The sequence below is a fragment of the Pogoniulus pusillus genome, chromosome 8 (assembly GCF_015220805.1).
Source record: "Pogoniulus pusillus isolate bPogPus1 chromosome 8, bPogPus1.pri, whole genome shotgun sequence".
Taxonomy (NCBI): Eukaryota; Metazoa; Chordata; class Aves; order Piciformes; family Lybiidae; genus Pogoniulus; species Pogoniulus pusillus.
This window is the reverse complement of record NC_087271.1, coordinates 25,386,931-25,400,368: the sequence shown is the minus strand read 5'-3', so window position 1 is coordinate 25,400,368 and position 13,438 is coordinate 25,386,931. Positions and strand designations below refer to the sequence as shown.

The 13,438-nt window shown below is 52.1% G+C and overlaps 2 protein-coding genes across 4 annotated transcripts in view; both read left to right on the top strand.

The window, feature by feature from the left end:
• Positions 1 to 13,438, top strand: part of RPS8 (ribosomal protein S8) — a 157,865-nt gene that overhangs the window by 2,801 nt on the left and 141,626 nt on the right. The gene's annotated exons all lie outside the window — the stretch shown is intronic.
• The window catches only part of RNF220 (ring finger protein 220), a 244,999-nt gene that overhangs the window by 142,007 nt on the left and 89,554 nt on the right, over positions 1 to 13,438 (top strand). For all 3 annotated transcript variants that reach the window (XM_064147710.1, XM_064147713.1, XM_064147712.1), the window contains one exon: positions 8,978 to 9,107. In XM_064147710.1, coding sequence (XP_064003780.1) covers positions 8,978 to 9,107 — 130 coding nt within the window. The remainder of the gene's footprint in view (positions 1 to 8,977; positions 9,108 to 13,438) is intronic.

Genomic DNA, 13,438 nt, shown 5'->3' with positions numbered 1-13,438 from the left:
GCAAGCTGATGAATCTATTTTCTTGTAGGAAATAGTTTTGACAGTTCAATATCTGTGTTTTCGATATGTGCCCCACACATCCCCAAGGGAGGAGAGCAGAGGAGTTGGGAAGTGGGAAGGAGGGAGCAGATGGGAGGCAGAGAAAGACTCTACCCCATCACCCCTTTAAATATAGACGTATCAGTATATCACCAACTTAACAAGCTGCCCTCCAAGTCAAGGGCATGGGAGCGGCATGACTACCTGCAAACACATGCTGCAGGGATAGAATTGGGCCTGGAGCCCCTTTCAGGGTGCATTGCTGGGCCACAGGGGAACCCACAGCAGGCAACAGGGTGGTCCCCAGGCTCTTGTTTCACTGTCAATGGTGAAGGCAGAGTCGCATTTGCAGGCTGATCCTCTCTCTCAGGTTGTGGACAGATCCTTTGATGAGGACTCAGGAGCAGAAGGGCAGGGAGTGCAAGAGCTGAGCCACTGCAGTGTGATTCAGAATCATCCTGTGGGCTCTCCAGGAAGCTGGGATGTACGACACTGAAATGAGGCTGGGAAGGAAAAGCCCCTCCAGCTTCTCCAGCCCCCACGCAGGGCTGTCACTCCCACTCACAACTGCATCCTGGTTTCTGGTGTGGATAGAGCAAGGCGCAGACCCCAAAAGTATCAAGGACATCAGACTTCAGCTCTCTCGTGAGCTCACAGCCAGACATGGGGATGTTCCTGCAAAACTCCCACCTTCTCTAGTTCCCACTGCTGTTATTTTTTGGCATCTAGAGAAGGTATTTTGTTCCAGGTCTTTCCATCCCAAGAGTTGATGCAGAACATGAATAATCAAGGCACACTTTGGCAATGCAACTACACAGCTTCTCCTCAGCCCCCTCTTCCAGTGGGCCAGCAGGAACCCCAAGTTCAGGGGACTGGTTTAGCAGAGGACCAGAAGTGACCCTTGCAACAGCAAACAGGGCCAGTGGCCAGGCCCACTGGTGAATGTCACCCAGCTGCGAGCCCTGGAGGCACCATGCATGCCAGATGGCTGAGGAGGAGGGATGATGAGCCATTCCTCACACCTGATTTATCCACAGCAGAGGTAATGACAGAGTCCTAAGGTCTCTCTGCATGGCTGCCTGACCGCTGGTCAGTGTACTGGGCTCCAGTGCATCATTTCACAAGCCCCTCAGAGGAAGAACTGGCTGTGAGCCACAGAATTTGCAGAATTGCAGGCATGGTCCGTAGGTCCCACCGGCTCCAGGTCCGTGGCCTGACCGTTCTTGGCTACTTGGCATGACAACCCCATGAGTTAGGGAGCAGCTCTGGGATGTGGGAAAAAGATGCATCAGACTTCAGGCTGGAGGGAGAGAGTTGTAGGACTCTCCCAGGAGCATTTCTGCCATGCCATGTTTACTGAAGCCAGGGACACCACTGGTGCTGGGGAGATTCAGCTGCTCCACAAGACTTTGTTTTGGAGACCAGGCAGTGGGTTGAAGTAAGCTCCAGAGCAGAGGATGGATGTCAACAGGAAGATGCCCTCTGTGGTCCCAAGCCTGCCCACACCCACACAAGCCCCCATCAGAGAAGGGACCTGTCCCCCTGGTCCCTGCTGTCCTGGTTTGGTGGATCTCTAGACCAGTGCACGTCAATGGCCAGGCAGCCACATGCTTCCTCCCTTCCAGGGAAAGCTGGCATGGGCGACGTGCCCATCTGGGAGCTGTGAGGGAGCAGGGCAGGGACAGAGCAGTGCAGCCCCTTGCCTTGCTCTGCGTTCCTCTTATTATTCTCGTGAAGACCAAGGAGGTGTTTCTGCTCCACTCCGAGGAGCTGCGTGGAGCCCAGGAGCAGTGCAGTGGGGAGCCAAGGCTGCAGCCCATCGCAGGCTTCCTTTTCCCCTCTCCCTTGCAGGTCCCTGTCATGCTCTCCCTTTGCAGCTCTCCTGGCGGCCCGCGGCCCTCTCATCGAGGATTCATTGTCTTGTCAGCCTCTAGTTAGCCAGCATGCGTGCGAATCATAAATTACCCCACCCGGGCCTCTGCTATGCTTCAGCACAGACAAAAAAATTGCACTCCATCACCGTGTCTCCCAGCTTTTAGTGGTATTGATCAATGCTGCTCCCTTCCCGCCCCCCCCCCCCTTTTCATTTTAACCGAGCCGGTTAAGTGCAGTATCTTATTTTGTGCTGGGACAAATGAAAAGAATATTAGCAAGGGCTGAAATATATCTCTTTTTTATCTCTCTGCTACTTTTTTATTGAATCTTTCTGAGTAGGTGGCTTTCCGCAGGATGACAGCCTCATGACAGGCTCCTCATTAGAGCCGAGACAGTAATTGTGATGCATTTCCCTGCGCGGCCTTTTCACTTCTCCCCCCCCCTCCCCTGCCTTTCCTCCTCTCTCCTTTTCCCCTGATTTGTAAAATGATTGGATGTACAGACTCACTCAGTTTCTTAAATTATTGTCCAGCTCAATCCATCTTCTTCTGCCCCATGCTGAGCATCTCCACAGATGGAGAGCTAAGACCAGGATCATGGGGTTGGATGCAGGAAGGGGCTCCTCACCTCTCCTCGCTGCTGGGCTGCCACCTACCATGAGAATTGTGGTGCCAGACCCTAGAGGACGTGCAACAGCCTCTGAAGAGCCCAGGGTGCTGTCTGAAGACGCGTTTCTACTGAGCGACCCATGGGGTCACCTCAGCTGGTGTTAGCTACATGACAGCATTGCTGCACCACCAGTTTACACCAGTCTTCTCCAGTGTCCAGCTTGCCTGGAGAGACTGCTACAAGATAACTCTTTTCTTTGGAAGGAAATCAATATTTTAGCAGCTTTTCTGCCTCGGTTCCCTCTATAGTTTTTAGCCTCAGGAAAAGCAGGTATATTTTCTAAGCTGCATGGCAGCCTGGGCACATTAGCAGGGAGCAGTGCTAGGGATCAGGCCCTTGGTGAGGCTGCAGGGAGATGAGTTCAGCGCTTCATTGTGCCCCACTTTGCTCATGGGGTGGTAGAGGTCCCTCAGTTCATTATGCCTCTATGTGCTTTATACACTACAGCTGTATAAAACCAGCTGTCTCTCATCCCCGTGCCCCTTTCCACTAGACTCAAGGCAGGAGTGGCCTCATGCTGTGCCCAGGACAATTTGAATCCAGCTTCTGCTGCTGTGGCAGCTTTGCACTGTGATTCAGGAGTGGAGAAACGACTCCTCAAAGGCCATTTCTTACAGTGAAAGCCACTTTTTCTGGACTTCTGGTCTCTTCCTGCCTACACAGACCTCAAAATGCACATGCTCCAAGAAAAGGCAGATATGCTTGTCACAGGGTGATTCCTTGGTGACCTGGAGGGGATTTGCAGAGTGAGGTTTGGCTGTGGATGTAGCTACCACTAGATGCTGAACACAGCCACAGCACACAAACATGAAGTGACCTCACTGCCCATGGCTGTTCCCAGTGCATGTGCGGAGCAAGCACAGGAGAGACTGGGTTAGAAGTGCCCAGATCTGGGCAGCATACTGAGGTCTGCATCCCACAGGCAGCCAGGAGTCTGAAGAAGAGGAAGGGCATGCTGAAAGGAGTGGGACATGTCCTGACCTCAAACCACCCCCCTGTACAGGTTTTGGGGGACACATACCTTTTTGCTTTGGCAGGACCCAAGACAGCACCCAGCACATAGGATGCAGCCCTACGGGGCCATCCCATTGGGAGCTCACTAGTAAGTAACAGGAATCTGGGAGAGCGATGAGCAATGTAATTTTTGCTCTCTCCACTTTATTACCAAATACTTTTTGCCTCTATTGCTATGCAGGAATGCTCTGCACTGACATGTGAACCATTTCCATCTTCCTCACCCCACCATTGTCATCCTCCTCCAGCTGCGGCACAGCCCTTTAGCTGCCACTTACTGTCAGTGCTCTGCAAGCTTCATCGGCTGCAGCGTAGGCTCGTCAGGAGAAGAGCAAGCGTTAGGCTATTTCCAAGCTAATATGGGGCTTTCTGTGAATTATTGTTTTTTGAGCTGGAAGGAAAGGATGCTTGTCACACAAGATATCTGCTATCAGTACACAAATAACAGCAAACCCATCATCGAATGGAAAATAATCGCGGCGGAAACCGAGTTGCGGGAGAGCCGGGAGGGATTATTACAGGCGCTGGCAGTGGCGATGCTGTCAAGGAGCCTGTGTCAGCACTTCCATTACCACCCACCTGGTTTCAGCAAGAACCCCGAAGCAGCACACAGGGCCACAGGGCCCCAGCAAGGGGTCATTTCTATTCAGAAGAGTTTCAGATCAACTGGCTTTGATTTGGTTTAAATGATGGAGTGTTTAAGAGGGAGAGAGAAGAAATAAGAGGCTGAGGTGAAGGGAGGCATCTCAGAGGAGGGGGAGTTTGGTACTCAGACAATTGGAAACCAGTTTGAAATAGAGAATTCAGGAGCTTGGGAGAGGACTGATACTCCTAGGGGTAAGTTTCAGATGACCACAAAGAAAGACGGTATGGGGAGAACAGCTGGAACCTGGGCAGATGCCCTGGGGTCTGCCCAGCAGGGGCTACTAGGGAAGAATGACTACATCTCCAGGAGGGAATATGCCCCTATCAGTGCTCATTTCCTGCTGCCACCCTAGATGCCACCCACAGCGGCAGTCCCTGAAAAGGCACCTGGCAGTGCAATCAGCCACCAGTGGAGTTGAGCAATTGAATTATAAACAATTTATATCGTTCATTTGGCAATTTGCTGAGCTGCTGGGCAGAGTAAGCCCTCACATCCCGTAAACGTTGCTCATTCAGAGTGTCTTGGGAGCATCGTTTAAGCCATGCTGTATAGTGACAAGGGGCTGCACGCATCACATGCTGCTGTTGTGGCTGGCGGAGGCCTGGGTCTCTTTTTTTGCTCCCTTAAATGCTCCCCAAAACAGCATTACCCATTCTTCTTGTGGGGGATAAGCTCTCCCTTTCAGGTGACCCATTCCTGGCCTGAAAACATTGCTGTCAGCCTTCCAATTCGGGACACAGACAGACAGAGGGAGGGAGGAGGAATAGCTTCAGGCTTTCACAGCTACTCAGTGCCACACTGGCACCTCCAGTGCCTGCACCCAGCTCTCAGCCTGGAGCCCAGCTCCCGTTAGCAGACGCTTGGTGGTGGATCGAAGAACTATGGGGAATTAGGTAAGATTCAGGTCAACGTACATGAGGGCAGGTTCTGGCTCTCAGTCCCCACTGGGATCAGGAGGGTTCGGTTCAGTCCTCATCCAGGCTGGGATTCATTTGCAGACATCCTCCGATGAAACTTGTGGACAAATTCCTCCACGCAGGGGTGAGTCTGTGCATCGAGCCCTCTGCTTTCAGAGCAGGAAATATTTCGTTTCAACACTTGGAGTTAAACATTTCCGTGAAGCCCAGGAGACCGTGCAAACAGCGGGAGCACTGAGGCTCTGCCTTTTCATCTCTGGCAGTGCCGAGCAGGGGGTCGGCAGCAGAGGAAGCACGGCAGAGCTGAGGAGGGTAAACACTGGAGCTGAGTCTACCGAGTAACCAGAGAGCAAAGGGGAGAGACAAGGGCAAAGAAAACAAAAACACAGCTGCCAAAAAACAAAAGCCTGAAAAGAGCCATTCAGGGTCTCCCAGGAGTGGGCTTGGCACAAGGCAGGGAAGGAAGAGCAGCGAGCACTTGCTGCTGGGGCAGGCACAGGTCCAATCCCCTGGGAAATGTGGTTCCACCCTGGGCAAACCAGTGCCCTCCACCTCCTCGAACAGGATAAGAATCTACACCTCAGAGCAGTCCAGCCACACACAGTGCAGCATGCTTTGCTTTTTTCCTGAGAGCCAAGACATCCCTGCTCTGGAGAGGAGAGGCAGGATGCATGCATCTCCCTCCACCTTACATTCACAAACAACACTAGAGAACCTGTGCCCATCCTCACCCTCCCCACAAGCCAGCATCTCATGCAACCAAGCTGGGTACCACTGCCCAGTATGAGACACTACAGAGTAGGCGTGTGTCAAGCTCTGGGGTGTGCTGCAGATGAGGATGGCACTGATCTGGGGAGACGCATCCCACTCTCAGCCTCTGTGGCACTGCAGGCATGCAGTGCGTTTTGCAGACCTGGGGAGGCTCGCGTAGGTGTCCTGCTGGCACCGGGGCTGAGCCTTCCTTTCTGCCTGTCACTCGAACTTATCTGTACTCCTGAAAAAGTGTGGTTGTCAGCCCCTCGGGCCAGGAGCTGGGACTCCTGTCTGTTGCTTTGCAATCTGAATATCAAGGACTTGGCTACATGTCCAGGTCCCAGTTCTCCTGCCCCTCTGAAAGCCTTTCCTTCAGTGCAAGCATCAGCCTCCCACACACGCTGGAGCAAGATCTTCCCCAGAGTGACAGCTGTCATGTCCTTGTTTGGCACAAATTCATCACCATAACATTGGCTTCGCTGGTGGGAGGGCCATTGCTACTCATTTCTCCCGATGACCTGGGCTGGATTTGGGAGTGGCCATAGAAGGCTCCTTCCCATGGCCTAAGATCCCTCCCATTTGCTCCAACCGTTGCAATCCAGTCACCTGTGCTTAGGAAAGTACATCCCATAGAAAAACAAGCAGCGAGCAAGGATCTGAGCTGGCAGGAGGTTAAAAAAGCCACTAGTCTAATGCCACAGACCTCATCCCCAAGAGGGACTTGAGCTGCGCCGCCTGGTCTGAGTCTGTCCGTCACAGTGGTCTGAGACTTTCCATGACCTGCTCCAGCAAAGAAATATCCTTGGGCTCCCCAGAGAGCAGAGACCCAGGGATGCTCAGTCTCTGTTTCACCCTCTGGTGCTGCAAAGAGCATCTCTGCCCCGCCAGTCCCAGCTGCGGGTGGCAGGCAAAGGGGGTTGGTGGGCCCCACAGTGGTGGCCCGGGCCAGAAGTGGGGATGCGTGGCGGTAGGGTGGAGGGCAGCCTGTTTACCCGTCCATCTGCAGACCCCACAGCAGGGATCCAGCAGGATTTCCTGTCCGCTCAAAGCCGCCTGTTTATTTTGGGAGGGAGACTCAGACAGCTCCATTGTTTTGCTGCGAAGTTGGGGTTATAACTAGCAGGTGGTCGGGGACGCTCCTGGGCTATTTTGGGCCCCCGCTACACAAAAGTGGAAAAGCTCCAAGAGGAAAGTGGAATTACTGAAATTCCGACCTTTCCCGCCAGGGTCAGCAGGAGCTGGTTGTTTGGGTTTGGGTTGGGTTCTGGGCGTTATTTAAACATGAGGGGAGGAGGAGAGAGGAAGACAGTGCCAGCTGCACGGGCTGTGTGCTTCCCAGCAGAAGGGCGGTAGGCGTGAGGGGCCAAGGTGCCTGGACTCTGCTGGGGTTCTGCTCGGGATCCGTCAGGAGCAGTTCACATCCAGCTGGGTTTTACTCCTGCCTCTGCAGATGAGAGGCTTCCCAGTGGATGGAGAAGCTGGGGAGGCAGGGGACATGCCACAGGAATGGCCTGCCTTGACTTGCCCTTTGTGCCTCAGTTTCCCTGGTCTCCTACAGGGAGGCTGAAGAAACAGGCAGGTGATGTTCTGGCAATAGCTCCTGTCAGGCATGTACAGAGTGTCCTGCTGGAAGGCAAGGATGAACCAAGGAGACTCTCAAACTTGTTTGAGACCCTTCCTCTTGTTAAACACCTGCACCAGGCAGTTATACAGTGAGCTGCAAGGACCCTGTAAAGCAGCTCACACCAATGTTTTATACTTTGAGAAGGTCTATTCCTTTAACAGGGATTCTTTTAACTAGGCTCTGCCATCATCAGGAGCCAAAAAATGGCACCTTTTGGCTCCTGATTTGAAGGCCACAGTTGATGCAACCCCCTCATATCCAGCACTGGCTGCTTTATTGTGCATTACTGCCTCTCACTTGGATTTAACCAATTTGATCCATGTCTAATACATAAATAAATAATCCAGCAGGAGGGTTCACATTAGATGACAACAGGCAGCTATAAAGCATGTTTCTCCCCACTGGAGCCATCTGAGCTGGGCTCCGCACGCCCTCTCATGAGCAGAGCTGCTAATACAGCTGGGAGAGGGGGGTCTGGAGACCCGTGGGCTCCTCTGTTTTATTGAAACTTCATTGTTTGCTTTAGAGTTTTATTTTACATTAAATAGACTCTGTATATTCCTTACAGAGGGGGCAATAAATTTTCTGAGCTGCAGGAAATTGGCTTCGGAGCAGAAAGTGGGCCAAGGAGATGTGGCTGGGCAGGGGGGTGATGGGGAGGATTTGGGGCAAGGAGGATGTGTGGAAGTTTCCCACTTCCAGGGTGGCCCAGGGGCTCAGCCCTGCACAGGCTTGGGGTCCACAGGCACCTCCAAATGTCACCCAGTGATGATACAGTCCCAGGGGGCTCAGAGCTCAGGCAGCTGCAAGGCCCAGTGCTGCTGGTAGTGTGGGGAGGACAAGGGGCCCCATCCCAGCTTGAGGACAGGCTGAGCAATGATCGATGACAGTCAAGGCAGATATGCCAAGCATATGGACCTGCTCCATGCCATCCACAGCCCAGCATCACAGGGTGCCCCCTGCCTCCCAACCATCGTGTGCCCACAGAGAATCACTCTGCTCATCATGGGGGTCATCCTGACCAACCTAAGTGCACGAGTGGCAGGGATTTACAGCTGATTTACAGTTGTAAATATATGGTAGCAGTGGGTAATGCTGGATTGTCTGTTTGCTTCAAGTCATACCACCTGCACCACAGACTAGTGAAGGTGGAGTTGCACAGAGTCACTCCTGAAATGTATCTGTTGCTGCTCTCCCTATAAAGCTGGAGAGACCACAGCTGATGCTGGGATGCTCTCACACCAGTTGTTGTCCTGCTGCAGAACAGAGCCTGTCCCTGTCACAGCAGTTGTAGGACTGCTGTAGGGGAGAGAAATAGGACTATATCAGGAGAAAATCCCCTTGTTTCAGACCTCAAATAGGATGGGGACCAGAGCAGAGTGCAGGTAATACTGATGGCAACCTATCAGAGCCAAATCTCTCCTTTTTTCCTCCCTGCAGGCAAAAAGAAAGCAACTTTATTTGACAGCCAGGCTCCGATCTGTCCCATCTGCCAAGTCCTCCTTCGCCCTGGGGAATTGCAAGAGCACATGGAGCAGGAACTGGAGAAGCTCACCCAGCTGAACATCAGGTAAGCAGCTTCCTGGGGTCCATTAGCATCCCCAGTTAGCCAGCCAGGGCACCTGCACATGGAGGAGATGGTGATGCTCACAGCTATCAGGAATGAGAGATATAGTGACGGCCAGTGGGACAAAATCATTTCCCAGGGGTTCGCTGCAGTTCCTCTTTCCCCAGAGATGTGTTTGGATGAGCAGTTCTGATGCTGTTCGCACCCATGACGGAGCAGGCACTGTCCTTTAACTGCCTTCAGCTCCCTTCTGCTTCCCTCAGCACAGCAAAGCCCCTATTTAAAAAAAGAATAAATAATAATTGCATTTTAACTGCTGGCAGTTATTTAGGAAATGGCTACAGCCAAGGGTTGGCAGATCCCTGCCCCTGTCTTAATAAAACTCAGTGGCCTTGGAAAAGAGCATGTTTATTTCAATTATTAATGAATTCTCCAGCCATTAAAAGGTGAGGAAAGGAATCAAACTGCCGACTAGGAGCAAAATTACGTCAGCAGGTGGTAGGAGAGGAGGGCGAGTGCAGCACATGTGCCAGCGTGTGTGTGCCAAGGCAAAGGGGTGCATGTGGCAGTGCACAGCATGGAGGATGTAGAATCCATTCCTACCCAGCTTGGGACTTCTTTGCAACTGAGAAATAGCCACTGCAGATGAAGGGAGAAGGAGGGAGCTTTAGCTAGAGACAGAGAGACCTCCCCAGATGGGTTCTGGCTGAGATCCCCCAAATTAGGTACCCGCAGCTTCAGGCTAAGACCCGCATCCCCCACTCATTGCACAGGAAGAGAAGAAGGCGGGGGGCGGGGGGGCAGGGAACAGGCAGCCCATTTATTCCCCTCGACACCTAGTCCCCTTGCGAGCATAATTTATGGTGTAATTTGGGCTGCATCCAACTTAATAAAGGGCCACTGCAAATTAGTGAACAGGTTTAAATGAACAGAAGCAATTAGTGCTCGGAGGAGCCCATCAAAGTAGTTGGGCCAATATCAGAGTGAAACTGAAACCGCAAGCCAGGAGCGGAGGCTGGCTGGCGTGAGGTGGTGATGGGAAGGTGGCGTTTAATGGGAAAGGAAAGGAAACCCTAAATCATAAAGCATGACAAGGGCCATTGTGGGCCAGCTGACAAATGAAAAAGAATGGCATTATTCCTTTAAATAACAGCAGCAGTTAGAGGGGAGACAGCTCTCCCCAGCTTGCCCTCGCTTCCCTGGCCCGCTCTTCTCGGCCATGCAGCCAGCAAAGAAGAATCAGAGGTCTTTATTAATTATTAAATAACGACTCCCTCCGTAGCATGATAGATAACATTCAATCTAGTCGATGGATTCAGGCGGTGGAGGCTAATCTGTAACACTGCAGCTCTGCACAGGAATAGTCTCTCCCAGTCCCAGAGGGGAGCGACGGCCAGCTGGCAGCAGCAGGCAGGGCGGGCAGCAAGTGCAGGCAGCACTAGCGGGCAGCAGGACGCCAGCGGGTCACTCCTCTCTGCATTGCTCAGCTCTGGTGGGGCAGCTTAGCCTAGCGGGTGGCCTCATCTCCCATTCTCCCACCTTTCCCGCCTGGAGGAGCCAGGAGCAAGAACACATCAACAAGAGGAGAGAGAAACTAATAATGATCTCAAATAACCCAATAAACATAAAAATAAAATGTAGGCCTATAAACGTGACGGGCACTGGCAGCCCTGCCCACTCCCTGCCAACACCGACTTGTTACCGAAATGGCTGAGCAGCTGTTACTTATCAGTCTGATGGGGAGAGGCAAAGCAAGGGGCTGCTTTCCAAGGGCCTTTTTTTTTTTTAATTTAAAGAGGATGCAGCCAATCATGGCTTGTGTTGTTAAGTTCTAATAAACCTTAATGACTTGCAACAAAATCATACATTTCCAGTACTAGGGGTTAGGAAGGCAGATCTCCTGCGTGCTGAGCCTGCAGCACCAGAGACTTGGCAGGTGCCACATCAGCTCCTGCTGTAGCACTGGGGCTCCCCATGTGCCAGGATCCCCCTCAGTGTGGCAGGGTGAGCCAGCTGAGATGTCACTACAGGTGCAGATCATGAGCATGGGAGAGGCCGGTGGAGAAGCAAGGTGGAGGGGCTGTCCTGTATGCTTGCCTCCACTGAGAGTTAAGTGCTCACCAGGGATTTTGGGCAACACTGGAGCGGGGAGCTTGGCACTGTGCAGAGGGTAGAGGAAGGGGAGGAGGAAAAGACCTTTACCTAGGTTATCGCAGGAGCTTCTTGGGGTTGAGATACAATGGACTTGTAGGAGCCACCTGGATGATGACACCCATGGTTCCATCCCACCAGAAGCCTGGGGTTGCATCCCACCCATAGTAATGCACCTTTTGCTCAGCTGGTGGGAATGAGATTTGCTGTCCCCCAGGGACCGCCCTTATTCCCCATTCACACTGCTGGCATCACTCTCCTGATCTCAGGGCAGAGACATCTCAAAGCCTACTCAGCTGAAGCATCACACAGTGAGGCAGGAGGAGCCATGATGAGCCATGAGGCAGAAGCTACCCATTCTGAGGGGCTGTGCATGCCCAAGGGGTGGAAATCAGCCATTGGACCAGTCATGAACACCATTCAGGAGAATCCAGCCCTGGTGCAAGGCCAAGCTTTCCCTTGGGACAATGGACTTGAGTGGGAATGAGGGACCTGAGTTTCTAGCTCTGCTGCTTTCATGATGTGTCCACTCTCTGCAAGCACAAGGAGAGACCTGCTTGTGCTCACCCCACACCTCTTCCACCCCACACTGGTCTAGCCAAACCCTGTGCACAGCTCTGTGTGTTGAGGCAAGGCTCTCTGAATGCAAATTTCATTTCTGAGCCACTGGCGCTGTTTCAAGAGCCGGCAGCCTCCGAGCCCTTCTCGGTGTTACATATGTAACAGCCTCATTGAACTTGACATGTCAAATTCAGGCCATTTGTGCAAAATCTCCCTTTAATAATACCGTTTCATTTCGCTCAAATGAGACTTGAATGCATGTAAAATGGAAAAGGATATTTAAGCGCTAACATTAGGCAGATGTCTTGCCAGAGGCCGATTGAATATATGAGATTTTGAAGTGCTTAACACGTTTTCGGTGCTCCCTCTTAGAATATGTCACCTGGCTTTCTCTTTTCTCCCCCTCCTTTCTCCTCCCCCCCTTTAAGTGAAGGGTATAAATTGAAAGAAAACAAAACTACAAGCCTTGGTTTTATGGGGTTTAACTCTTGCCAGGCAAAACTGTTGGTATTTCTCCTCCAAAAAGAAATCACTTAGTAGCTCACCTTCACAGAGCACAAGCACAAAGCAGCAGAGAACAGGAGGCAGGTGAACATTGGCCCCATGGCATGGATGCTCTCCTTGCTCTGCATACACAGCTCAGGTATCAAAAGGTGCCAGTCCTCAGCTGACCAGCTAAGTACCACCAAGGTAAAAGTAAGAAATAATAGCTGCAACCCTCTGTGTGCACTGATGCCCTGTGCCCAGCCAGGCTGGTCACTTCAGAATACATGGATATTCCTGGCTGGTGTGCATGAAGATTATCTGTGTGCTAGATGCAGGTTTCCTCTCCTGATGTGATTTGTGCTCACCTGCTTTACACTGCATCCGCATCAGTGGCTTGCAATAAAGCACACTGAAATGTGACACTCTTTCTGGAACTGTTAGTGGCCACAACACAGATCTTCAGGTGGTGCTTCCACTACAGACACATTCCCCATGGAGCCCAGGGACAGGCACAGCATTTGAAAGCAGTACCCATGGGTCCCCCTCAGGACAGGCACACACACATCTCCATGTGCAAGTTGAGTGCATGGCTGCATGTGTCGCTGCAGGGAGATACTCTGAATAGAGGTGGTGGTGTGCAGGAGGACCCTTAAACCCTGACACTTGCTCTCCAGGCAATGAATGGAGATGACAACTTGCTGATGGTGGAGGAGACTACGTGGAAAAGGGATAGGTTTGGGGCTATGTGTTGAGTTCGGGGTGGGAAGAAAGAAGAGTTTGAGGACAGGAGTAAGGAGGCAGCAGGAGCTGTGGACCCTGCCTCAGCCAGTGGTCTCTGATGGGTCCATGGTGCTTTCTACAGTTTGGGAAAGAGGCATTTAGTGCCCATTTCAAAAGCCTTAGGGAGTGACATTACAGATTTCACAGCTGCTGAGTCAAGAACTTGGATGCCATGGGTTTAATACCATGGCAGGATGCTCTGTTCTTGCATACACAGTGCTTTAAAGAAAAAAAATATATTGCTAGGGGGAATTTTAGTTCCCCTATGTGACAGCTAGCAGATTCTTCCCTGCATTGCCAGCAGCAAACCTGGCCTTCAGGGCCCACAGGGATGAGCTATATCATTACAGCTGGAG